The following is a 27,787-nucleotide window of genomic DNA, read 5'->3' as shown; positions in this document are numbered from 1 at the left end:
TGGAAAGGGAAATAGGTTATAATCTAAGAATCTGTTAAAATGATATAATAAATCCTAGATTATTAGAATCTTATAATTTTAATTAATTGATATTGTTGTTATTAATAATATAGTTTTGAATAAATGAATTGAGGTGAAAGTGATTTTTACTTATTGATATGACCTACTCACTAATAAAACACATTATAAATAAATACTTTATAAAATAGAAAAGGACTATAAAAGAAACTGAATGATATGATTTTGTACTATATACTAATCTTATATAGATATCAATTAATAGATAAATAGTATTTCTTTTCTTGCCGTATAGATAGGCGATGAATAGATAGAGAGATGAATAGATGAATGGATGGATGATGGCTTTGTAAATTTTACTAAGAGCTTCCAATTGCTTATGTAGTGGAATTTTGCGGGGGTTGGAGTGATGGTTGGGGGAATTGTGTGTGGGGTTTCTGTATGATGGGATGGGGGGTTTTAGATGGGGGATTGGAGGTCTGGGAGGGGGGAATAGAGGAGGTAATTGAAGAGGGTAATTGAAGAGGGGAATTGAAGAGGGGAATTGAAGAGGGAATTGAAAAGAAGGGATGTTGGTAAGTACATAGATACGCTTGGAATAATGGGAAACACGATGATTGTAGATTTGGGCTGAGGGGGGGGAGGATTTGTGGAGTATAGTTTAGGGAGGCCGGGGGGGAGTTTATTGTTTATTTGATATGTGACTTTTCATAGGAGGGGTGTTGTTATGTTTTCTGGGAGATATTGGGATTGGGACTGCGACTGGGGTAGGGGGAGAGGGAGATTGGGAAATGTGTGATGGAGATTTGTAATAGAGATGTTCGAGATGGGGATAGAACGTAATCGAGGGTAATTGATTTGGTAGGGGGTTGGGTAAGTGCTAGGGATGAAAAAAGGGAAGCGAAGGGAATAGAAAGGAAACAAGAAGAAGTTCTATAGTCCTGAACTCGGCAATTATGCGAGCAGAGGGTAGATACAAATTTGTATCCGATTAGCTGAGAATTTCTAACGATTACTTCCGAGATAGATGAAGACAGCGAAAATTGAAAATGGCATGGGGATCGCGTATCAGATCGCTATCCAAATGTTATCCGTGAGAAAAACTAATTCACCTCCTGACTCTTTCCTTTTTCCTCTTATCGCGAAACCTTATTTTTCAAACTATCTAGGTGTCCTTTTTTGTTCTCTGGAGCGATCGAATCAATGATCAACAGTAGATCTCATTGAGATCTAGAACGGAAGATTTGATAATCCCATTCACTTAGTGTGATAAATATATCAGGAAGTACGAATCGACTGATACATCGGCATATCGATAATAGCACAGGAGAAGAAACTGTCTAAGATATTTTTTTCGAACGTCCTGATCTAAATCGTGAGTCGGAAATTAGGGAAAGTACTCGCTCGGTTAACTATCGAAATGATGTTCGCTAGTTTGCGAAAGTGTGGTTTGGACTATTGAATTTTTGTGAGGAAATTTTGAGTTACGGATTTGCAGAAGAGATTATGTTGCAATGGTGGTGATAATTGTTAGGGTATATTTTGGAGATCGGGAGTCTGGAATGTGCGAGGAATTGGGTTGGGTCGGGTTTGAGGAGGGGGTGGAGTAGTTAGTGGATGAGTGGTGATGGATGGAAACTTACTTAATTGTGGTGGTGGAAGTAGTGGATAGATAATTGGATACGAATTAGTAGTTGCTAGAAATTTCATTTTAGGTAGGACATGGTAGATGTGCGATAATCGTATTCGGGAGCGATCTAGACCTTGATGAAGTTTGAAACTTAGTAACTGGAAGATAATAGATGATTCTGGGGAAGTCGATTGATAGAGTTTTTGGGGAGTGGGAGATTTTCTTTCTGTGATTTGAATGCTCGATAAGAATCCCGCCGTTACGTTATTATTAGATGACAGATGTACAGTGGTTTTTTTAAGGTTTGTGGTTAGGTGTCACGTAGGGTGAGTGGGGGAAGGGGGGTTTGACGAGTTTAGACGATATTCGCTCGTTTATCTTACTTTCGATCTACTATCATTTCGCTATTATAAATCGTAAAGAGGAGATGAACTCCATAAATTCCAGTTAGATAAATATCTGGATAAGCTATTGAGTCGAAACGAGTAACTTAATACTCGTGGAATGGTGCCGGTACTTCCGAGGTTGTGTTTTGCAATGGGAATCCTAGATGTGTAACGGAAGAGCATGATAAGAAGTGTGATTGGCTCGGTATCGAAGAAAGGTGGCATTAGAGGTTGAGAACAGATATGTCGATTGATCAACTCAAGCTAGTAGGCAGATCTGGGGAGTGTTACAAGGATAGCCTCGCGTGGAAAAATCGTGAATGTCAATCTAAAACGCGGGGAAAATTGAATGTAGGGAACGATCAATAGTTTAGTAACGAAGGAAAGTTCTAGAAATTGTGATGAATTATTCTTTGCTGTTACAAATCGGTACATCTTCTATCTGAACAAGTACACAGGTATAGTATGTGATTGAAATTCTAACTAAACTCGCCTAGTAATCTTACATCCAGCCGAGTTCCGAAACTTGAGCTTTATAAGTCGGTTAACGAGCCGAAATGCTATGATTTTTGAAGGCCAAAGATCAAATCTGTTCTTATCGAGTGATTTCTAATAAATCTAGGTTTAATATATTCAACTATTGATTTCGTATCAATTGGTTTGTTTAATCGAGTTTGTATTTAGAGTTTAATGAGTTAGTTAATAAGCTGAAATGTTACGATTTTTGAACGCCAAAGGTTAAATCTGTTTTTATTGAGTGATTACTATTCAATCTAGGCTTAACATGTTCAACTATCGATTTCGAATCAAACTGGTTCGTCTAGCCGAGTTCTGAATTCAGAGTTTAACGAGTTGGCTAACGAACCGACACGTTACGACTTTTGACACCAAAGATCAAATCTGTCCTGATGGTGTGATTTCCAATCATTGTAGCTCTAGTATGTTTCTATGGATCTTGAAACTACTTGAACGTTCAGATTGATTGGGTCTTTGGTTCAAAGAATTCTATTTCGTCAATTTGTGATACTATCGATTCAGTTAGTAACGATATTTCCAGACCACTACGCTAATTTCTCAAAGTCTATAAATACCTCGTTCTTTCCCACACCTCTTGCCATCAATCTCAGCATCTTTCAATCATCTACTCAACCATCTCTTGTCATTTACTCAACCATCTCTTGTCATTTACTCAACCATCTCTTCTCATTTATTCAATCATCTATTCAATCATTTATTCAGTCATCTCTTCTCATCTATCCTGTTATCTCTTCTCATCTGATTTATCTCCTCCCATTTACCTTGCCATTTATCTTATATCATTTATCATCATTTACCCCCTATTATTTATCTCTCACTATTTACCTTGTCATTTAGTCTGCCATTTAGTCTGCCATTTACTGTACCATTTATCTTGCCATTTATCTTCACCATTTATCTACACCATTTACCTTGCTATTTATCTTGCCATTTATTTTGCCATTTATCTCCTCCCATTTATCTCCTCCCATTTATCTCCTTCCATTTATCTACGCCATTTATCACCATCTATCTCTCTCTTCTTTATCGCTTATCATATATCGCTTATCATCTATCTCACAATTTATCCCCTATCATTTATCAACATCTATCTCTTATTTATTGCTTATCATTTATTCAATCATCTAACTCACCATCTACCTATCGCCATATACTCTACCATCTATCCCACCATCTCCATTTCTTTATTTACTCATACAATTTATCCTACCATTTATCACCATCTATCTCATCATCTCTTTGCCATTTATCTCTTACAATTTATCCTACCATTTATCGCCATCTATCTCATCATCTACCTCTTATTTATCTTTACTATTTATCTTACAATCTATCTCACTATCTATCACTATTTATTCTACCATTTATTACCATCTACTTGCTATCTATTTACCATTTATTTTATTATCTTCTTCACTATCTTTATCACTATATATTTGCCATTTATTCAATCATTTATCCCAACATTTATCTTACCATTTATTTCACCATCTATTTACCATTTATCTTACCATTTATCGCCATCTATTTCACCATCTATTCGCCATTTTTCTCACTATTTATCCGATCATTTATTTCACCATCTATTTACCATTTATCCCTTACCATTTATCGCCATCTATTTCACCATCTATTTACCATTTATCCCTTACTATTTATCTCTTACCATTTATCTCTTACCATTTATCGCCATCTATTTCACTATTTATTCGCCATATTTTTCACGATCTATTTGCTATCTATTTGCCATTTATTTTACTATATATCTCATTATCTATTTATCATTTATCTCACTATCTATTAACCATCTATTTCATCATCTATCCCACCATTTACCTTTCACCATTTATCTCCTTCCATTTATATCACCATCTATTTACCATTTATCTCACCACCTCTATCACCATCTATTACTATTTATCTTACCATATATTTACCATTTATTCCTTCCTCCATGTATTACCATCTATTTGCCATTTATCTCACCATCTATTTACTATATATCTCACTATTTATCTCCTCTCATTTATATCACTATCTATTTACTACATCTATCTCATTATCTATTATCATTTATTTCGCTATCTACTCCTTATTATTTATCTTGCCATTTATCTTACCATTTATCTTACCATTTATTTTACTATTTTCTCCTTACCATCTATCTCCTATCATTTACCTCGCCATCTATTTGCCATCTAGCTCACTATCTATCCTATCCATCTCTTATCATATATTTACCATATTTCTTATCATCTATCTATTATCATTTACCTCTCATCATTTATATCACTATCTATACACCATTTATTCAACCATCTATCTTCCACCATCTAATCCACTCATCTATCTCATTTATCTATCCCAACCATCTCTTGCAACTTATCCACGGATACCTCCCCAGTTGAGATCCTCCTATACAGCTGGAGAAATAGGGAGAAGCGGCAAGCGTCTTAAAGCCCTACGAACGGACACCTTTCCCAGTAAAGATCCTCTTGTACAACTAGAGAAACGGGGAGAAGCCGCAAGCGCCTTAAAGCCCCTCAACAATTCTGTTGATCTTTTTCTTCTCTTCTTCAAAAATGAAGAAGACCTATTTTGCGAACGGACACCTCTCCCAACAGAGATCCTCTTATCCAATTAGAGAAACGGGGAGAAGCAGCAATCATCTTAAAGCCCCTCAACAACTTTGTTGTCCTTGATTTTTCTTTTTCCACTTATAAAGAATATTTATTATATGAATGGATATCTCTCTTAATAGAGATCCTCTTATTCAACTAGAGAAATGGGGAGAAGCAGCAAATGCTTTAAAGCCCCTCAACAATTCTGATGTTCTTGTTTTTCCTTCTTCCACTTATAAAGAACACCTATTATATGAATAGACACCTCTCCTAATAGATATCCTCTTATCCAACTAGAGAAACGGGGATAAGCGGCAAGTGCTTTAAAGCCCCTCAACAATTCTGATGTTCTTGTCTTTTCTTCTTCAACTTATGGAGAAGACCTATTATGAATGGAACATGAAGATAATCTATCTCGAGCTTGAATTTCAAATTGCGCGGAATCAACGGGAATGAGATGGTGTATAATAAGCTTAGCGTAATAGAAATGTCATGAGTTTGTTGGAATACATCTGAATTTCACTTTGCTACATGGTGATCATGGTGATGTGAGAAAAAACCAAATTTTGTTTCGATTGTTTATGATATCTGGCCACTTAGCTTAGAGGTCAAGTGGATGTACTGTTGAGCATCGCTCGAAAAGATTTGTTGATGGATATCCGTAGACATTGGACAATGCTGAAAGAGAATGAAATATGTGGAATAAAAAGGTCAAGGTTGAGACTCTTCAGTCGAAAACCTTTGATATTGCGTATACATATGAAGGCTTTCATCTTTCACATTCATCAATCAATCTTAAATAAAGCACCGCCTATTCCAATTCTTGGTTATCAAATAAAAGTTTATTCCCCCTCCATTCACCCCCTCGTCACACAATGATATACAAAGTCCCCGCTACAGACTTCACCAACCTGAAGGAGACCCTGCTCGTGGAACACCAATGAAGGATGTGATATCACCCAATACAATCCCCAAGAACCAAGCACAGAGTCCGATGCATCTGGATCATCTCGTTCATCTCGTTCATCAAGGGTAAATGAGGGACTGGAATTTTCAGCTCAACTATGACCCGCAGATTCTCTCTTCGTGATCTCTTCGACTCAGACGCTGAAAAAACATTCCTTGCAGGCTCCTATAAGAGCTCCTCCTATGAGAGTCGGCATATTTGTCTTTCCAATCCCCGCATCATGGCAATGGTCGTCACGTTATTATTGTAATTTTTTCCGTCTTCATAAAGGGTAGCAGGAGGGCTCGAATTATCCACTCGATTATTCCAAATTTCTCCCCCTCTTGTTGGCATCAGGCAGTGGCGCGGATCTCTTACGGACAGATGAACCAACACGCACAGCTATACCAAGCGGACCAGCCGCAGTTAAGATGTTATCGCTGAAAGCGTCAGATACAATCGCAAGTGCGCCGTCTCCATTAAGGATTGCATTTGTGCTCCAGGTGCGATTGGATTCTATGATATAGATACTGTTAACATGCACTTCCGCTTCTCTGTTTGTAACACATTTAAACAAAGGAAGAGAATAAAAGTACCAACCAAAATGGGATGACATCCAGCTACCTCCAAAATCGCTAGTCCTAGAAAAACTGTAATGGCATTTGGGCGCATATTGAAAATTGTGAGTGGTAAGTTAATTTGGTCAAAAATCTTTGGTGAATATGATTGATGGTGCGGATATACAATTGCAAGATGAGTACCATTCCACATACAACAAATCCGCAAGTGACAATCTATGAATTGGAATGATCAACTGCTTGTGTGTCCGATATCACATTTTATCTACTCTGGATCAAGACGCAAGAAATATGTAGTCATCAAACTCTAAAGCTCCTTCCCCTGTCTCGTACATCTATTTATTCCTTCCTTGTGTGAAGAAGGCTTAGCCGAGCCTCAGTATTCTGGTGCTAAGAAGGTTTCAGCAGAGTAGTTGAAGTCTATGCAGGCTTTCAAAAGAGAATCACAATAACATACAATTCAATTAACTTCAACGTTTCGTCAGAATGATATAAAATAGTAGAGGTCACGCAATTGATGATGGGAAGAATTCATGTCCCGAAAATGAATGACAGTGTTGTAAAGTGTAAGTACGATATGTTTGACTATGAAAGCGAATTAAGATCGATGTATGAACACTGAAAGACCTTTGTAATTGATGAGGAAAGCACTGAATACCTGAACGCACATCTTACAACGATAAGTGAAGCAAGCCATACCATTGATTTTTGAAAGGTTGACATGTCTAATAGCGATATTGAAGTTCCGATCCTTCACCATTTCCTGATACGGGCGGTCCAAGATCACCTGGGCATTGTGCAATAGACAGTAGTATTACAGGTTCCTCCTAGCTGAGTCTTACGAATGTTACATAAGATTTTAATAATACATCAAATTCATGGCCAAAACAAATTGACTTTAACTAAGGACTCATTGTCCGCACGTGAAATCTCGAATTCTCGTGGATTTCAAGAAGGCAGGTGGACAATCACAGCTAGCATAAGAAAGAAAGATACGCAAGATACCGAAGAACTGACTCTATTAAAAAGTCCATTTAAACTAAACGATGAATACTATCTTGAGTATGAAACTTCACACATCCAATGTCAATATTGACTGACAATTTTATAGACTTAAAGTTATACATTCCTTACATTGTTTGGTTGAGATCCTCCTTACTTTATTACCAGAGTCCACGTTGATACTATGCCGGGCAATTATGCCGATCACGACTGGAATAGTAATTTACTAAAACAACAAGGTTGTCCGTTGGTATTTTCAAGTCTAACAGCGATGCATCATATTGACCATTTATGTAAACCCGGATAATTGCATTGACCAAATCGAGAAATTATACGATGCGCAGGCGATTTGACTCTGGATCCATCAGGACCATATAGAAAAGATCCTGACATAACCTGGGTCGGAACACCTCAAGTTTATGCTTGTCGAAATTGGAACGAACCTGTAGCTGTTATACAAAAAGAGGTGAGATATTTGGGTATAGGAGGCGGTACTTGAATGAAGTCGATTACGTTCGACATCTCAGCTGTACTTTGAGAAGGCGAGTGAAGCATTCGTACCACCAAAGCCAAAGCTATTAGATACTGAAACCTTGACTTCTTTTTCTTGTGCCGAGAAAGGGACATAATTGCAATTCATGTTCTCATCTGGATTATATAGATTGAGTGTGGGTGGAAGTATGTTCTAGGAAACAGTTAGTGATTAGAAATCGCACGTGATATCATATTGTACCTCTTTCACAGCCAAGATTGAAAAAATAGCTTCCACTGCACCAGCTGCACCTAGCAAATGTCCAATAGCACCTTTGGTACTACTGACTGAAATCTGACTTGCGGTATCAAGCCCTTCCTCCCCAAGCATCAATCTTGTGATAGCAGCATTTTCGGCAGCATCACCTAAAGGCGTACTTGTAGCATGAGCATTAATGTAATCAACTTCTCGAGGTGAAATTCCAGCATTCTTAAGAGCTCTTTTCATCGCCAAGAATGCGCCAGCTCCATCTTCCTTCGGAGCAGTGATATGATGTGCATCACCACTACAACCATATCCACGTATTTCGGCATATATTTCAGCTCCGCGAGCCTTAGCATGTTCCAATTCCTCTAAGACAACGACTCCAGCACCTTCTGCAATAACAAAACCACATCTATCTCGATCGAATGGACGGGATGATGATTCGGGGTTGTCATTATATTTGCGAGCAAGTGAACGAGCTTTAGCAAAGCCGGCAAAAGCTAATGGATGTATACAAGACTCAGAACCACCAGCTACCATCACATCTGCATCTCCGAAAGCAATAAATCGAGATGCATCGCCAATCGCATGTGCGCCAGTTGTGCAAGCGGTTGTGACTGCATGATTCGGACCTTCAAATCCATATTTCATTGATATATGACCTGCCGCGAGATTTATGAGGAGTTTTGGTACGAAGAATGGGGATACCGATTTGTAGCCCTATAAAAATCTCAATTAATATTTTGATTAGAAAAAAAAGATGTATTACCATTCTAGAATAATTGTTGCTAGCAGTATAAAGCTCATCCAATCCCCCAATACCACTGCCAAGGCAAACACCAGTAGATTCTTTATCCTCTTGTTTTTGTGGTTTCCATCCTGCATCCTGGAGTGCCATTTCCGTAGCTGCTATTGCATATTGTGTAAATTTGGCCATTCGTGAATCTTCTCCTTTCTCTAACCAATCTGTAGCTCGCCATGAATCCTTCGCATTGTTACCAGTTGGCACAAGACCAGCTATTGTGCTGGGAAGACTTTCTCGTTGTGAGGTTTCGAAATAATTCGTGGGTAGCGAAACTATACCACAATTTCCTGCGAGAAGACGACTCCATGTAGGTCGGATTCCTACACCCAATGGTGTTATGGCTCCAAGGCCTGTTACTACAACGCGTCGCATGATTGAAGCATTATGATGATGTCGCGGGGATTGATTAAATTGAATGAAAGCCGACGCGGCCGCGCTGATTAGTAAGCAATCAATATCCAGACGACAGCTCCCTGGGAGTCCTCAATCACCTCTTTTGCTATTGAAGACCCATCTCCTTATTTCATGAACCCACATCCCGTCTTCACTGCCAAAGACTTTATATCAAATTCCTCACCAGTTTAAAGCTTCAGTTACTTATACATCAGCTAATCCACTTTCCACCCCATAACATCAAAATCTCCTCTACATAATCATGATCTGAAACAACCTCTCAAGAGATCTCCCCTTGCCATCTCGTGTTTACTGATTTATTATGGTAAGTTCTTGTCACCAAGTTGCCAGTCAATTTTCTGCCCCCAAGACTTACTGTCATTACCTATTGAGTCCAGCCAACCGTATTGTCACAAACCATGTATCAAATCTCATTCGCACGCATTTGTAGCTTCAATGTATCACATCACATACTATAAATATTCGCTGGCGGATGATTGTAAGATGTTTGCATCGAAGACTTCGTTTGGTATTCTGTTGTTCCATTTCCTTGCTGGCCTACCATGTATATCATCTTTAAGTGGAAGAAGATAGAATGAGAACAATGAGCACGATGAAGTATCACAAGTGCTTACATGCCATTTCTCTTGAGGAGTTAAAGGTTAGACTTATGAATTGTGAAAATTCTCATCCTAGTCTCTACCTCTTTCTTCGAAACCCCTTATGCTTAATTTCAGTTATCGATTTGTGGAACTGTTCGATGTTGAAGCGCGAGTGTGTTCCAGTATCATAAAGTAGGTAGGGATTCCCTTCCGTAGTTATTTGGCAATTTCCAGATTATGTAGCAAAATCAATGAAAATCTTACGGGATAGTAATATGGATTGCAAGGGGCGCCAGTGTCATGATTTAATCAAAAAAACAAAGTTTTGTGTGTAAGAATCACAATTATATGATATCTATTCCCATCTATCTGAACTACGTATAGAATTAAGCTTGTCTATGAGATAACAGAGTGAATACTACAGCCCCTTCTAGCGTGGTTTTACTAGCTTTCTAGCACCTTAAATAGCTTCAACCTTTTATAGGAATACAATCAAGCTTTTCATCCTCTTCAATACGTATTTAGCCTCTTTTCTCTATGTGACCAATCATTACAGAATAAGTACACCCGAACAAGACACTAGGCCTATCACGACCCGGATTTCCTACCCAAAAAGTCTAATTATACAGACTAAGCAGATTACGATGACTGATTGAAATACATTACTCCCTCAGGGCAATCACATAGAAAAATTATACAATAGTTTTCGGAATTAAGTATGAAAGTGAGGCTATTCACATGTCATTCACACACACACGTATTGTCACATCACAATTAATCAAATACATCATCATCGAAGACAGCAGTGTTGGCAATTTATTTGTTATTTTGTTTCATACGAGCGCCATTCGGCCAAGCGAGTAGGGAAACCCCATCTTGATGGGGAAACCTAAACGACTCGTCTATATGAAGAAAGTCAAAAACATGCAAGGATACAAGTGCGAACAAACTCGAGATCTATGAAGATACAAGAATAATTAGAAATAAATAAACATAAGTGAAATACATAGAATTGAATACAAAGAAGACATTAAAAATTCGAGATCTATGAAGATACAAGAATAATCGGAAATAAATAAACAAAATGGAAGTACAGAACTGAATACAAAGGAAATAACAAGAAAAATTAATCAAAAACACGATTATTCAAACTGTTCATATTCATCTTCTTCATCCGTGGTTGGTAAGTCGAGAGTCCTCAAGTGTTGTTGCCATTGTTGATAGAGAACTTCTTCTTCGCGTGAGTGGTACCTGGGTTGTTGAGTCACTCTGGATTGTTGAGTGGCCCTGGGTTGTTGAGCGGCTCTTGGTTGTTGAGTGGCCCTGGGTTGTTGAGCGGCTCTTGTTTGTTGAGTGGCCCTGGGTTGTTGAGCGGCTCTTGTTTGTTGAGCGGCTCTTGGTTGTTGAGCGGCTCTTGGTTGTTGAGCGGCTCTTGGTTGTTGAGCGGCTCTTGATTGTTGTTGATGGGAATACGCGTAAGTGGTTCGTGGAATTGGGGGTTGGTTCCTAGGGGGTTGAGGGGGTTCGATGACGAGGAGACGAAGGTGAGCGTCAATTAGGTTTAAGACTCTCGCTTCTAGAGCGGTGAGTGGGCGTTGGGTGTTGTTAGAGTTGGAAGACATTGTGATGATAGCAGATGTGTTGTTATGTTGTTATGTTGTTGTGTTGTTGAGTGTTGGATGTTGTTGGTAGTGGTTGGTTGTACGAATGGAAGTCAGACTGTGTCTACGCAAATCAGAAAGAGGTCTTACACAGAGAATCCTCGAGCCTTTTATGTGATTCACAACGAACTAATTCATTAGCTTCTCAATCTTAGACGTGAAAAAATCTTCTCTTCAGATGATCAAAATAATTACTAGTGTCTCGAAAATTCTACTGGTGCTCTGCTATAGATAGAAGATCAGCATGGACTAGAAATGTTGTTCCTGAACTCTAATTTCTTGACAGCACATTCACGAATTTCCAACATTTCTTCCAGATTGTAGTGCTTTTCCGAATCTAGTCTTCACATTTCGAAGTGACTATTGCGTTCTTGATCTTAGCAGTTCGTTATTTCAAATCAATTCGTTAGTGAAAATCATCTCAACGCTTAGAAAAGACTGAATAGGTTAAAGTTAACAATTTTTCTACTATCATTGCATTCTAAACTCTGATCTATTGAATGAGCATTCTGATTCTTTCTCTCGGCAAATATTGCAGTCTAAACTCTAGACATTCCAGTTTATTTTCTCAGTAGACAGTAAATATATTTCTAATGGGAGTGGCTAAGATTGACATAGTTTCGTGCAATTTGACTACTGTGTGTGTACTATTCAACAGCAAGATCCTGCCAATCGTGGCCTCTTTGCATCGTACTAACTATATTTGGGCGATTTTAACGAAGTCTCGTTTACAGATTCTTGGTTCTCGGTTCTAAACCATCTACTCGATAAGATTGTCGATTCGGTAAATTCAGGAGATAGTATCACTCGTGTAGATTCGAAATTATGCAACTTTTAAGTACACCATTTGACTTCCATTCTACATTTCAATATCAATAGTAATCCCCTAGAATTATACAGCCTCAACTCTAGAGCGCTCTCTCTCGAACATCTTGTCAACACTATCGAATTTTTCTCACACACTAGAATAGCAAGAGTCACATCCAAATCCAAATTTTCATCCAGGCAGAAAAAGATAGAGTTTGTTCCATACACTCATGTGAACCATCTACTAGTCCACCATACTCTTGAACATCAACAGTTACATCAAAATTCTGGCATTTATCCGGACCCCACAAACTCGAGAGCAAAATAAACTTTTCTATATACATTCATATGGACCATCTACTAGTGTATCATCTCCTAGCACACCAAGAATCACATTCAAATCTCTATCTTCATCGTGACCTGATATTTCCGAAACAAAATAAACTTTTCCACATAAACTCAGGTGAATCATCTACTAGTACATCATTTATCAACACGAACAGGGGACTAGTACATCGATTCTTAGTACATGCTTTCAAGATAAGCATCTCCAATTCCCAACTCCCGACTCCCAGCTCCGGATTTTCAATACTCACAACCAATACAATCATATCAAATCTACCCCACCCCCTAATCCCAATGAGTTTAGCATGTACTACTGTCAATAACCCCAGACACTAAATTAGTACGCGGGGTAAGTGACCGAAATTCTGAAACCCATTCAGGAGACCCTCGCTAAAAACGTCTCGTTTCGAGAAATTAGTAATTTAATGTGAAGAGTCTACTTTGTTTTAGAATCTTGAGATATAGATTTAGATGTAGATATCGGTAGAAACTTCCAATTACAGAGATTTCAAGGCTTAAAAAACTATTCGTCGATCTAACAAATTCTGTCGATCCGGATCTCTCGGGTAGGGAAAACACCTTGCGAGATTCTCGATGCCGATCACGTCATATCATATTAGTGTAAACAGTGAACTTGTGAATGAAGAAACGTAGAATCTAAAACCTAAATCTAGAACAATGAGTCAGAGATATAGACTAAAATCGCTATCCAAATCCACGACCAGATCCTTACAATCAAATATCTAATCCCAAATATTGAGATTCTATTAATGCCATGTGACACATCTCCAAAACTTAAACTTTCTGAATTGATCTCTTTCAAAGCTTGGGGAGCGTTCAGATCGCGGATGAACCAAATCGTCTATATCCGTTAACTCCAGCTACCACGAAATACATTTTTCCGGACCATATTTTCCGGATAGCAGTTGGATAAAATTTATTAGGTGAGTGGGTGTTCCAAGAGCCGCCCATTAATTATCTAGTATAAAATCGTCAAAAGAAGACAGCTTATCATTTAAAACACATAACGTAACATCTTACCCCTCACAATCCTCTCATCCCGTATACCTCAGCCCTAAATCCCCACTCCAAACTCAAAGATCGTCCCGGACAAAAACCACCCACCTATCTCTATTACTTACCCCCAAGATTCCCAGAAACGCTACTTTCCGGAGCATCTTCCCCATCATGTTTGGATGGAATCTTCTAGGTGGGTAGATATGCCGAGAAATGCTCATGATCTCCAGTAAATGATCATCAAGATGAGATGAGCAATCTTTCAAAACACACAGTATGAAATCTCACCCCTCGCAATCTACCACTCTTATTCAGTATGTGCGACAGAAACCTCAGCCGATGAGATATAGAAATTCACACATAAAAACTCACATACACATGAACGCACCATTTTTTTCAAGTCCCTCCCCTGCCTACCTTTTTTTATCCTTCCATCCATTTATACATCCATCCATCAATCTCATCTCTATTTCCATACCCACTCTATTCAAATTCTCGCAACACAACCCTCTCTCAGAATCAGACACCCAACCCCCAATCCCATTCCGTAAACTCGCATATCACACAAAATCGACTATCTATCTATCAATCCATCCATCATCCATCCAACCAATCAACCAATCCATCAATCCATCCATCCATCTACCTCCCACTACCTATCTAAATAAATCAACAAACAGTATACACATCATCTCATCCACCCACCCACTCAATCTCACAAAAATCCATCCCTCCATCCCTCCATCCCTCCTTCCCTCCTTCCCTCCTTCCCTCCTTCCCTCCTTCCCTCCTTCCCTCCTTCCCTCCTTCCCTCCTTCCCTCCTTCCCTCCTTCCCTCCTTCCCTCCTTCCCTCCTTTCCCAACCTAATCTTATCTTAGAATTAATTTATTTTTACATTCATTTATTTATATATAAAAAGTACTTTATACACATACACATACACACGCAAATACTCAGGTTTACATTAATAATCGATGCTCATTCATAGATCTTTATATAAGATCTTACAAAATCTGATATTATTCAATTCAATTCAATTCAATAAACACCTGGGCACTCTTCGCTCTTCACTCTTCGGCCTTTGCACTCGCCTCTCAGTCTTCGCATCTCTTCCAAATTCTAAATTCCAGATTCTAGAATCTACATTCTAGCTATATACTCCCCGTTTCCCCATCACCCCTATCACTCCCAATCACTCCCATCACCCCCATCACTCCCCAAACTACCCCCAGACCACTCTACTCTTCAAACAACAAATCACCAACACGCCACAACCCCCAACCCCCAAACCCCAAACCCTCAATTTTCTAATTCCGATCCTAATCCTAAAATCCTAATCCCAAAATCCTAAAACCCTAAAATCCCAATATCCTAATCCTAATCTTACATCTCACAAGCGAATGAGTATATAGTAAGGAATATACTCATTTATTTCAGATTATATTATACTATCACCTGAACTCTCATTTATACAATATAATTGTATATCGATGTTTATATCGATATATATATTTATATTCCGCGATATTTTCATCTGTATTTCTTTGATTGTTGTTGTTGTTGTTATTGTTTTTATTTTTATTTTTATTCACATTAAAGAGCATTTCTAAAATCCCAAATCTGATATCTGACATCACACCCAGCATCACACCAGCTAATCTAGTAGTTAAAATCCCTCTAAATTCCGAAATACACGAAAAAAAAAGCAAGGAAAAGAATACAAAGTATCAAATCCATCCCATCACGTTAAATCACAAGAAAGGTAAATCATCATAAGAGAAAGCGTGAAATAGATTTTTTACTATCGAATTGTACGAGTATAAGAAATATACTACTCTATCAAACCCTCTTCCCTCAGAAAATCCAAATCAAAGCCGCTTTCTCAGGTATACACAATACATAATACTCCATCCCATCTACCTTGCATTCCACAGACCACACCTGAAAGAGAAACACCAGGTTTCGTAGCTTTCTTTTCCGTTCCTATGATGTCGTTTTGCATCCCAGCCCAATGTATCCTGTTCCACTCCGTTCCAGCCCATCTCGTTGTATCGTGTAGTGTGATGTGATGTGATGCGGTATGGTGTGATATCATCCCTTCCATCTATGCCCAACCCATCCGAACCCTAAGTGTCTGTTGAAGAAGAAGAAGAAAAAAAAGAAGTGAAACAAAAAAAAAGTGAAAAATTCAAGAAGATAAAATGCCCAAAAGGCGAGATGATAAAATTAATCATCATCATCAAAAGAAGTGAAAACTCCCCCTCATAAAAAAGCCCCCAAGATCTACAAAACATTTCTCTTAAACCCATGCATATGAGTATGTCTCATTCCCCTCTTCTCCGCTCCAACTCCCAAACTTCTCTTGCGTTCAGAATTCGTGGTAAAGATATTGATGAGATCACCCTCTCCCACCGTACACTTGGTTCCTGCAGCCAATCCACCAACACTTGACCAGATACCCGATGAACATTGTTGGAAAGTTGTTCCGTCGATGCAGTTCCATGTACCGGGGGTGGCACATTCGGTTCCGGGGGTGTGGGTGGTGTTGTTTGAGGAGGAGGAGGATGCGGAGGGGTAGGTGATGGCGATGGAGCTGGTGGGAGAGCTGGAGGCGGTAGTGATGGTTGCGGGGAGAGAAGGAGTGGGGATTGAGGTTGTGAGTGCGGAGGTAGAGTTTGAGGGGGCAATTGTTGGGATAGGGATTGCGGAGGTGACTACAGCGGAGGTAGTGGCTGCAGTGGCAGAGGAAGATGAAGATGAGGATGAGGATGAAGCGGCTGTTGGAACGGAAACGGCGGAAGTGACTGTTGCGACGACGGAAGAAGATGAGGATGAAGTACCTGCTTGAGCAAATACACCGCCGACAGAAACATATGTTGGAACTGCGTAAGCAGAGGTAGGAACAGACAATATCGAAGTAGCTTCAGAGAGCACAGAGCTAACCACCGAACTTGCAACCGAAACCACAGAGCTAACTGCGCTGGAACCAGCAGAAGCAGCTCCACCAGTCAATGAACCAATGGTAGCGCTATCACACGAAGAAGTTCCAGTGAACCATCCTGTAAGACGATTGGCAACATCAGTAGCATAACAATGAGTTGCTACTCCATTTCCAAGATTTCCAGATGAGTCGATCGATCCGGAGTTGTAGATTCTAGCTGCCTTGTAATACTTTGAAACATCGGTAGCAGCACTCTCCTTGAGACATTGAACGAGTCCATCACCGGATGAAGTACCGGCCGTGCCATCGGTAATCATTTGAACCATTTCGCTCTTTGGACAAGGGTTTTGAACAGAAGAGCCGCTATTGCAAGAACCGGATCCTTCGTGAGATTGCATAAGTCCTGGGTTAGAGATGGAGTAGACGGTTGTTGGAGCTCGAACACATCCATTGGATTCTTGCATGACGATAGCGAGAATGAAACGAGAATCAATACCAGTAGTCTCGGCAACTTCAGAGATGGCGGATTTGAGATCGGAAATCTCATCATCGGAATTGTTCTCTACACCGAATTGAGTACATGAAGCTTTCAAAACACTGTTTTGATTATCGAACCTGAGGGTTTGTTAGCAGGTTGAACATCTAAAGGATGAGTGATATAAACATACATGGTATCGAAGCTTGCAATCCAATCACTCTCAGTTGGCCATCCAACTGAAGTATCTCCATCACCAGAGTAAATAGTGTAGGAACTTGTAGCACGCTGTTCAATGGGGGCTCCCATAGAAAGAGTGAAAAGGCCGCCAGCGACCAAGAATAAAGGAAGGGTAAACATATTGAAATTTGATTTGTGGATTTGATTTCTGAATTTGGCTGGTGAAATTGAATTCGACTTAAAATTCGACTTTGACTCAAAATTTGAATATGAATATAGATCTAACGATGAAGATCAATGTGTAGTATGTGAAGAATCAAGATGAATGATTGTAGGCAAGAACAAGAATGAAGGAATGACTCGTCGAGAGTATTTTGCGTCAAGCAAATGGACCTTGAGAGAATGAAAGGTTGATGGAAGGATGTGATGATTAAAAAACATACCAGAAGAGGAGGTTATCAACATCTTATATCTCATACCGCCAGAACTCGGTCCATCAGGCCATAAGAGTTTAGGAGCAATTCAGGTACAAGATTCATGGGACGTTAGTTTGTGCATGGATAGGATCCAATTAGGAATGTGGTGGATCCCCTGAGTTGCGAAGCTTTTTATCGTAAGCCTTCTTTGGTGGACCAGTAAGGCAGATCACATTCCTTGCTGATGGTCGATAGCTGCATGTGTGTATACGGAATAGGTTCCACCAAATAAAGTACATGGTCTACCAAAGCGGGCCAGCTTCTTTGAGGCGTTAAGATATTTGATTGCATGGATGGATAATTCTCCGGATGTGGATTTGAGATGCTAACATCGAAAGAGGATTTAATTTGGAAGAAAAGAGAAGAATTGTATGCGAGAATTATAACTTAAGGCACGAATCCAACCATTAATTCAACAAATGATCATATCCCGACAGATTTTCGCAATAAGAACGACCAAAAAATAAAGACAACTAAAATCCAAAAAGGGGGAGGAAAACAAAATGCCCCCCAATCAGCTGAATGCCGCCTGTGAAGGTTTTTGTGGGTTTCACTGAGCCACAAACGTGAGCTGCTTGTTCATCTTCATGCAACGCTGGAGAGAGATAGAAACCCGTCTGTGTGTATCGTATTCCTTTGCCCCTCCATCTCCATCTTCGACTGAAAAGGGAATCGTGAATCTTGGAAAAAATGTAACTATTTTTATTTTTTCCAAGGAGAACAAAGCGACGCAAAACAACGCAGAGCGAAATAAACAATTAATTAATTACAGTAAGGAAAAATGACGATGCGCGAAAACCTAAAGGCAGGAATTTAGACATGACGGATGATATAAATGTCGACTGCTAATATCTCAATTGTACTGTACTGTACGAGTAACAAGTATCACCGCTTTTTATTATATACGCAATGCTATGTATGCATACACAATATAAGCCAAAATACGAATAGTATCGAAAGGATTCAAACCCCAATTTGCCAATACCGTTCTATAGATCATCATCCGAGCCAAAGATACCTACCTACCTAGGGATGCACGGAATATGTGACCCTCAAAACGTCCCCTCTTCCCTCTTCTATCATCCCATTCGTACGGAATCAATCTCTCCATCAACTTTCTCATCCCAGCACGAGCGTAGGACACGCCGAAAGGATTTTATCTTCCTTGACTCTATTCGTTGAAGAGGGAAACAAAAATTCATCATCCGAACCCCATCTTGCATTTCTGTGTTTCATGTTTCCAAGCCATACTTTTGCCGATAATGCATAATGTAATGGTGATTGGTCGGTTGATTTAACATCCTTTCTTATTACCCTTATTCAGGTACCATGCGGTTGTAAGTGGATTGACCATTCATGTGAGGTATTTGATGCATCTGGGGGAAGTGGTCGTATTGTTAAGAGTATGCTTGAGAAGAATCCATGGTTGTTTTTCTGGTCTCGCCCATCTCGTTTCTGGTCTCGTCCATCTAGTTTCTGGGTCTCTTCTCCGTCTTCACTGTCAGGTATCTAGGTATCCACCATATGAGTATCTAGGTAGTCCAAAAAGAAAACAAGCGCCCAAGTTATCGGCGGCTGCACATATCAGGCATACGTATGTACCTACCTGTCTATCTACGTGCTAGTCAACAATAAATCAGCATGAAAAATGCAAGGTCAATTAGCCGGGAACGCTTGACGATATTCCGCGTTTATTTCTAACTTTACCTAGGTAACTCCTAAAAGCAGGTACCGATGTAAACTACACGACTACACGACTACACGACTAGATAGACTAGTCTAGCCTTCCCTTCCTTCTAGGTGATCTATCATTCATTCACTGCATCCATCCCTCTGCTTGGAATCTTTTGTCACCTGCAGTGGCGTGAATGGAGTGGAGTGAGTAGTACGAACGGAGCAACAGAGCGGAAGTAATACCTTGACTGCATTAGTCATGTTTCTGTTGCATTTCATGGATTTCATGGATGAATGATTTGACTGGGCTATTGATAAACCAATGATAATGATATTCTGGTATGATATTCATCACAGACATTACTCTACACAGATACAGCCGTGATGCAGCATTACAGCACAGACGAGAGAGAGGGACAGAGGAGATGAGCACAACATGGAAGGATTTTTTTTTTCTTTCTCTTTTTCTTTTCGTAGAGAAAAATTAATGTGGTATCGGAGTACCCACCAGTAAAAAGTAGAAGAAGGAGCTGAAGAGGGATTGATACAGGAATAATCTGTAATAGGAATATCATCCGATTGTTGTCTCTACTTCGTACTCCATTCTATACGATAGATATCTACCGACCTACGACGTAGTAGGTACTTCCTCTCGATTCTGAGAAACCTACAATAGATATGATACGACGAGTAAGACAATGGATGAGTCCATTGGGTATACCCGACTCCAGCTGCCCAATGATTGTGGCAATGACAACCTTGGAATGGATACCTAGCCACTCAGAACTCAGCCACTCTTGGAAAATACTGCCGCTCACCTGCCCCACTTACCTAGGTACGTGGACTGCCAATTACTCAGCAGATTATTCATCGCTCGATCATTTCACCTCCCTCGACCTCATCTATCAAAACACCAAAAAGTATTGAATATTTCTATTCTATTCCATTCCATTCTATTTCGATATATCATCCTATCATAACACATCACATCATGTCGTGATCAAAAAATACACACACATTCAAATGCAGGACTCTTCCTCCCTTCAACAAATATTCTCAGGAATCCAATATTCCAATCCAATATTATCAAAATATGTCGGCCAGTCTACCTATCCATCCATCCATCAATCACCATTCCCTACCTACCTTGCCTCAATTTCCAATCTGCAGTGCAGTGCAGTGTATGCAGGACATGACTTTTGCAACTCTCCTCAGGTGAGAATTATTAGATAAATATCCTACTCATGTATCAGAAGTCGCACGAGAGGATTTCCAAGAGTCAGGATTCTCAATTCTTCTCCATTCATTTCTGCACTGTTTGAGGCATTTTCTGTAGGGGAATATGTGATGTACTCGGTCATTCAATCATTCCTTCATTACCTTTCTATGCATGCAGAGGTTGTGAAACGATAGTCATGGTAGGCATCTCTTATATTGAGATTTTAACGGGTTGATACAATATGTCTGCCTGTCGTAGGATTCGATAGATCTTCAAGGTAGGTCGAGGGCAGTGGAAATGGGTCTAGAATCAGGAACTGAATCAAGTGATTATTTCGCGGGATTTTCGGAGAATTCTTGTATGCGGACGTTGGATTTGGTGTTGGTGTTACGTTGATTGTGATGATGATGGTGATGGTGGTTTCACAGTAAAATTCTTTAGGGATGATGACTTCTATGTTATCATGACTCGTCCTTGTATTCGATAGTTCGACATTGAGGGGTTATGTAGATCGGAATGGATGGATGAATAGATGTGATGATATTCAGTACCCTTCAATCTCTTGAATATCATGTCCAACTGTAGGTATCTTTCTACAATCTCATACCCTTATTATATCACCAATAATGAAAGATCCAAAATAAATTCCTCGCTCTCCTATATTTATCTACCGATTTCAAATTTGAGAATACCTATATACATCTCAGCCCCCGCATTTGGTATGATCATGCCGGGTTACATCCGTATCTTTCCTCTTTCCATCCCTCGCTCTTCCGCAATCCGCCAAGAAAGAGTTTCACGTCATCCTTCGATATATCTTTCTGCAAGTATATATTCTATTATGTCGTATTCTGTTGCATCGAATTATATCAAAAATAACCATGTGATCATGAGAAAAAGTGCATACACCACAAGAACACATCTAAACCATTTATTCATCTATATCTACACGAGTACATCGCACAATTCCAAATCAACCCCCCTATTACAAAGCAAAATGAAAATACAAAACTGGAGAAACCACCTCGGTCTCTATCTCTATCTCTGATTCTGTCAGTAGGAAACGGGAATCAGGGGTGAAAATTTTTGCCTCTTTGTTTATTCATGTCTCTTGTGTTACTTTTCAGGACATTACATTTAAATACAAATGCAAATACAGCATGCGAAATGAAGTAAGAATGCGTATCTCTATTATTTTCTCTTCTCTTAACTGTTGATTTCAAATATGAGATTTAAGGGATGTTAGTAAGTAAGCAAATAAATATTGATATCATCTCAATCTATTCTTCTCGAGTTTTAGAATTTCATGTAAGCCCAAGAGAAGAAAAGTGGAATTCTTGATTCTTCTGCTTGATGAGAGATGAGAGATGGAGTTTGGGATTTGTGGGATCGGAAAATGGATTTTGGAATTTGTTTGCGGAATTGGTTTGATTCTTGTGCTTAATTTTTTATACCTATTGGAATTCTTGCTTTGAGTTGATTTTAGGTGGGAACACGAGAAGGTAGGTTTATTGTGGTATGTGAATGTGTTTTAGTTGAGACTACTTCGTATGTTCTGATTTCTTTTACTGATAATTATTCGTTGTCTTGAATTATACTGTATTGCTGATTGCTGATGCCGAGAGTTTGGAGAGATGATTTACAGAAATTTAATTAGATTAAAAATTAAACATTAAACTAAACTACCAACAAATCCTCTCTCCATGTTTCTCCATTAACAACCCTCACCTACAACTCCAACTCCCCCCCTGTTGACTCGTCTCCCTAATTCCCACCCCACTAGCCCAAACCCCCATTCCACAAAGCACCGCTCCCACTCCCACCAACAAACCATTAACCAGCATCCCTCCCCATCTCCCCCACCTCCCTCCCTCTCTCCCATTCCCCCACTGTAACCACAACCCCATCACCCCAGGCAACCCATACGTAAACCAGCTCGCAAACAAACTACTCACCAACCCCAACAACTCATTAAACCCAGGCACGCTCTCCCCAATAATCCAAGCCAGCACCCACACCCCCGCGGTAATCCCCAACCACGCCACCAAACCTCTTTTCGTCCTCGTCTCCGCATGCGTCGTCCCGGTAAATATGCGCAGGAATATATACCTCGACGCTACGTGTCCAAAGATCACCCCCGCGATCACAATCGTCGGAATGGCGATGCCGAAAGCGATTTTGGAGAGGAGAGGTCCCGCGGAAAGGAGGGCGGGAGAGGAAATGGAAGTGCCGGTGTAGATGTAGATGAGGATGGAGGAGAGGAGGTAGAGCGCTATCTCGATGGTTTGCAGGGTAGCGAGGGATTTGGGGAAGTCGGAGGGAGTGCGTAGTTCGGAGATGAAGGTGAAGAAGGCGATGTGGCCGGCTGGGGAAAGGGGGTTAGTTGGGGCTTGGAGTTTGGGGGAGGAATGGGAAGGAGATGGGTATGCGTACCATAAGCGAATACGATATTCGTTACACTCAGAAAGGCTTCGCGAAGAGACAGATCTTTCTTAGGCCATAAGGAGTATGTTTTCTCGGTGGGTGCTCGCACGCCGACGGATACCATGGTGATGATGACTGCGGTTCCGATACTTGCGAATGCTGTGTATTGATATTGATTAGTTTCTTTCTTATTCTTATTCTTATTCCTCTATCATTTTTCAATTCCTTTCCTATCCCTATTCCCATTCTTTTCTTTCTTCTTCTCCCAACTTCACATTGTATCCTCAATTGGCATATTTAAACAAGACGACACGAGAGAAAAATAAACCAAAATACTCACAAACAATACTCAACCAACTCATACCCCTACACGTCCTCGGCAAATCCAGGATCCAAAAAACACCCATCCCCACCACTCCCCACACAATATTACACACCTTCCCCCCCGTCAATGTATCCAAACAGATAATCCACGTGAGAATATGACTCGCCATTAGAAACAGCAAAAACAGAATTTGCGCCGCCCCCGCCATTTCTCTTCCTACATTGGGAATTCCGAGGGGAGCGAGAAGAATCGAACATGCATCGGCCCAGGAGACAATCGATGGATAGGCGGCGCGGAAGCGATGGATCAGGAGTCCGGAGTACCAGGCTAGGAGACCCATGAGGATGATGAGGATGAGACCGGGGATGAGCCCGATGGTTGCGAGGACCGAGGGGAGAGCGAGGATGCCGAGGGAGATGGTTTCGGCGATCATGATGAAGGCGCAGTGGAGCCAGGTCATGGAGCGGAAGTGGATGGGTTGGGGAGGGGAGCTGGTGGTGCGGGTGGTGGTTTCGTTTTTGGTTTCTTGGGATTCTGGATCCTGTGCGGGAGGGGAGGGGGGGTTGGTGAGCGCTTGGAAGGGGCTGCGGGATTGCTGGGTGGGGCTGTGGTGGGAGGATTCCGAAGAGGAGAAGTCTTCGGAGAAACGGGAGGTTTGTCGGTGGTAGGAAAGGCGAGGGGGAGGGGCGAGGAAGAGGGGGGTGGTTTCTTCGGATGTGGTGGGGTTTTGGGGGGTAGAGTTGGGATCGAGAGATGAGTTTCGGGGGGTTGGGGCATTTTGCATGGACTCTGAGGTCTCGGGTGCGGTGACGAAGGTTTGGTGGGATGTAGTTGTCTGCTCGAAGTGAGGGACTTGGAGATGAGGGGAGCCGGGTGGTTGAGCCATTGTGTTTATGTATATGCTGATAGTTGTAGATGGATGTATGGATATGTTTAAAGATGGATTAGATGATGAATCTCAATTGAATATTAAAAATTAAGTATGAATGATATCATGAGTTTCCAGCCTCAAATTGTATGCAAAAAGAACAGTTCTACCACCTCAGAAATACGAAAAGAACGAGAAAGTTTTCCACACATCTTGTGGGGGAGTCGAAGACTTATGGGAATGGGATTTTTTTAGTGCGAAAAGAATTATGACCAAGGTTATCTTACAATCGGTACTTGAATGTGAAGTTGAAGACACTTTGCACATTGAATGATAGGTAATATGGGGGTGTATCGGTACATATTTCCCAAGATCTATCAGTCTGGCACTTACTTGAGCTAATCCGGCACTTGAAAGTCGTTAGTGATATTTTTTGAAGCTATTTCGCTTGGCTCCAACTAAGATGTAAAGGTATCCTATTAGAATACCCGTATTGCTTATCTACACAAGTATTAGGATATAGGTACTATCCACTTAGAAGAGACGGGGTACATAGATCTCCATTATTGCGTCATGGTGCGTTTTGACAGAAGAGGTGGAGAGGCTTTGATATAGTATTGCGGAAAGAACGAGACATGATAGGATGAAACATTCGTTAGGAAGTTTGAGTTCTTAACAGGTGTAAACTTCATTTTGCTGGCCAGGTCAAAGATTTGAAATAAAATTGGTGATCCAAATACTAAAGAGATGATGTTCAATTGTTCATTGACACTCATGTTTACACTCACCAATTGTTTACCCCCTCTAGGAAATGAAGTATTAAAAGAAAACAGTTTTCCATCAATAAAATATTAATAGGAAGTTTTTCAAATAATTGCCTTCGTATAATTGAAAGTGCTGCATCTTTGAACTCTTGGCAAAGAACGTTGGGTCTTCAATTTTATTGATTAGAGATCCCCAAAAAGGTCAAGCAGCCAAAACGCTCCTTCCACCATCATTAGTGAGCCTAGCTCTCACCTTTATCTTGACATAATCCGTTCCCAGTTTTCTCAATTCTTGACTATCATTGTCATTATCTCTTTCGATTGCCTTTCCGTTTCCTCTCTCCGACAAACCATTGCTACTCTCGCCGTTGATACTTAATGTCGTCGTATCGACAGATTCATCACTGGGTAGTGAGTTGATTCTATCACAATCCTTGTAGATCATTGCTTCGGGTGCGAATAATAATGCTTCACCCACTCGCAATGTTACAATTTCCTTGAATACATCTCTTCTCGTTGACTCATCATCCTGAGAATTAGACCCCGAATTATGTAGTGCGGCAACATGTGAACGAAGACATTTGAGCCATTCAGGACTGGAAAAGCGATGAACAATAGTCATGGAGCATAAATCGATGAGGGTGGGAGAAATTGTTGGTTCTTGTGTTGAGATAAAAATCCGTGTACCTAAATGGCGCTGGAGACGGATCGTGGATAATAAATTACCAGTCAAGGCATCGTCTGTATTATTCGACATATACTAAAAGATGCCAAGAATTGTCAGTCACAGAAATCCAAGCGCGGTTTTTTCAGGGAAAATCATACTTTGTGGGCCTCATCAAGGGCAACAACTTTCCCTATGTTGGATTTCTCTTCTAGAAATAATGAGAGACACATGTTGAAGAGAGATGATGCAGCTTCAACGGTCACACAAGGACATGAAAGATCGACGATGGTAAGCTCTCCCGCCTACGGTATGTTAGTTTATGAGATTAATGCACTCAAAACTGCAAGGAAAGATGTAACCTTTATGCTCCAATCCGTTCCTTTGCCTCTTTTCAAAGGGGCAGGGGACTTAGTTTTCCTCTGCTCAATTGGCATAAAGCTTTCTAGTGTGTCCAATCGTTGTATGAGCGGTCCTTCCTGACCATTTGTCAGTCGAAGATCCTCAAGGTGCTTCTTGAATTCTCCGTAATGAAAAGGCTTTCCGCTGATTTGGTGAGCAATCCGGAGAACCCGTAAGATTCTAGTGATGCTGTGGAGATAGAGCGGCAATTCTTCTGATGTTTTGACGGCCATCAAGCTCAACATTCTTTGCGTTGTAAGATCAGTCTCGTCAATGCATAGTTCTTGAACTTCAACACCCTTAATATCACCGTATGTGCGCTGAGGTCAGATTTTGTGTGTCAGTAATGGTTGTTGGAATGACACTACCAATGATGCGTCCAAGTAATCAAGGTCTACAACAGCTTCTCGACACTCAAGTCATTCAATTGCGTGATGTTGACGGAAGAGAACGAAATAAGATGAGAGCTACTTGGAAGGATGACACAAGAGAGACCAGAGTTTGAACTTACTCGTATGGCTCTAACATTGGTCGGCGGACATAAAACTCGAACTTTTATGTCTGAATTGCTTGCAAGGTAAGCAGCCTCGCAAGGTGTCCCTTTCCTGCAACATCAACAAATTAGATTTTAGCCGTCAAGTAAGCAAAATGAAGAACATCGGAAGATATCAGGAAGTAAAGAAGCATTGAGTCCATGGATAATTACATATGAAAAAACCAAATGAGCTTACATATCGCCAATAAACGCATCATAGTGAAACAATAAAGCCGATAGAGGTTTCTTCACCTTACTAACGGATGAATTCGCAAGACAATTTTCCAAAAGGCATGACAGAGTATGTGATTTTCCACTTCCTTGGGAGCCACAAATGAATGAACTGAAAGGTGCAGCTATGTTATATAACAGCCTTGGATCCTTCCGATTTTCACTATTGGAAAGAATGCTAGATTGTCCGGCTATCAATCCATACTGCTCGATTTGGTTTCGAAGGGGAGCTGTGAAAACTGGTGTGATATACTGCTGATTATCTCGATCATGGCCAGTTGGATCATCGTTGAGTAGTTCAAGATGAATAGCATATTCTGATTCTTCGGTATTTTTCTGGTTGCTGACCATTTTGACTAGATATTCATATGGATTGAACCAAGTAGATTTGGGAATCAAAAAGCTCTTATTCTCGGGCTTCCAGACGTATCTATAAGAGATTGATCCAAAGATTGGATAAGAAGATCCCAGAAAGTTCCTGGATGTCAAAAGACGGGACATGGAGATTATCTTGTGGATGATTT

At 40.3% G+C, this 27,787-nt stretch overlaps 6 protein-coding genes across 6 annotated transcripts; all 6 read right to left on the bottom strand.

The window, feature by feature from the left end:
- Window positions 1–6,460: 6,460 nt before the first annotated feature.
- EAF02_007679 (uncharacterized protein) lies at window positions 6,461–6,810 on the bottom strand (the record flags this gene model as incomplete). Its single annotated transcript, XM_038903727.1, has 2 exons — window positions 6,461–6,635; window positions 6,683–6,810. The coding sequence occupies 2 exons, from the start codon at window positions 6,808–6,810 to the stop codon at window positions 6,461–6,463; spliced, it is 303 nt and encodes a 100-aa protein (XP_038756541.1).
- Window positions 6,811–7,612: 802 nt separating this feature from the next.
- EAF02_007678 (uncharacterized protein) lies at window positions 7,613–9,631 on the bottom strand (the record flags this gene model as incomplete). The annotated part of the gene is made up of 4 exons (XM_038903726.1): window positions 7,613–8,161; window positions 8,214–8,403; window positions 8,452–9,174; window positions 9,224–9,631. 3 exons carry the CDS (start codon window positions 9,629–9,631, stop codon window positions 8,242–8,244), a joined length of 1,293 nt encoding a protein of 430 aa, XP_038756540.1. The 3' UTR covers window positions 7,613–8,161; window positions 8,214–8,241.
- Window positions 9,632–11,396: 1,765 nt separating this feature from the next.
- On the bottom strand, window positions 11,397–11,876 carry EAF02_007677 (uncharacterized protein; the record flags this gene model as incomplete). The annotated part of the gene is made up of 1 exon (XM_038903725.1): window positions 11,397–11,876. One exon carries the CDS (start codon window positions 11,874–11,876, stop codon window positions 11,397–11,399), a length of 480 nt encoding a protein of 159 aa, XP_038756539.1.
- A 4,492-nt stretch (window positions 11,877–16,368) lies between these two features.
- EAF02_007676 (uncharacterized protein) lies at window positions 16,369–17,861 on the bottom strand (the record flags this gene model as incomplete). The annotated part of the gene is made up of 2 exons (XM_038903724.1): window positions 16,369–17,641; window positions 17,695–17,861. The coding sequence occupies 2 exons, from the start codon at window positions 17,859–17,861 to the stop codon at window positions 16,369–16,371; spliced, it is 1,440 nt and encodes a 479-aa protein (XP_038756538.1).
- A 4,913-nt stretch (window positions 17,862–22,774) lies between these two features.
- Window positions 22,775–24,685, bottom strand: EAF02_007675 (uncharacterized protein; the record flags this gene model as incomplete). Its single annotated transcript, XM_038903723.1, has 3 exons — window positions 22,775–23,415; window positions 23,484–23,633; window positions 23,815–24,685. The coding sequence occupies 3 exons, from the start codon at window positions 24,683–24,685 to the stop codon at window positions 22,775–22,777; spliced, it is 1,662 nt and encodes a 553-aa protein (XP_038756537.1).
- Window positions 24,686–25,633: 948 nt separating this feature from the next.
- Window positions 25,634–27,614, bottom strand: EAF02_007674 (uncharacterized protein; the record flags this gene model as incomplete). The annotated part of the gene is made up of 5 exons (XM_038903722.1): window positions 25,634–26,191; window positions 26,257–26,400; window positions 26,458–26,817; window positions 27,009–27,102; window positions 27,229–27,614. The coding sequence occupies 5 exons, from the start codon at window positions 27,612–27,614 to the stop codon at window positions 25,634–25,636; spliced, it is 1,542 nt and encodes a 513-aa protein (XP_038756536.1).
- Between the last annotated feature and the right edge of the window lie 173 nt (window positions 27,615–27,787).

The sequence above is a fragment of the Botrytis sinoallii genome (assembly GCF_014898435.1).
Source record: "Botrytis sinoallii strain Bc 23 chromosome Unknown BSIN_013, whole genome shotgun sequence".
Lineage (NCBI taxonomy): Eukaryota > Fungi > Ascomycota > Leotiomycetes > Helotiales > Sclerotiniaceae > Botrytis > Botrytis sinoallii.
The sequence above is the reverse complement of the archived record's forward strand: the minus strand, read 5'-3'. Positions and strand labels throughout refer to the sequence as shown.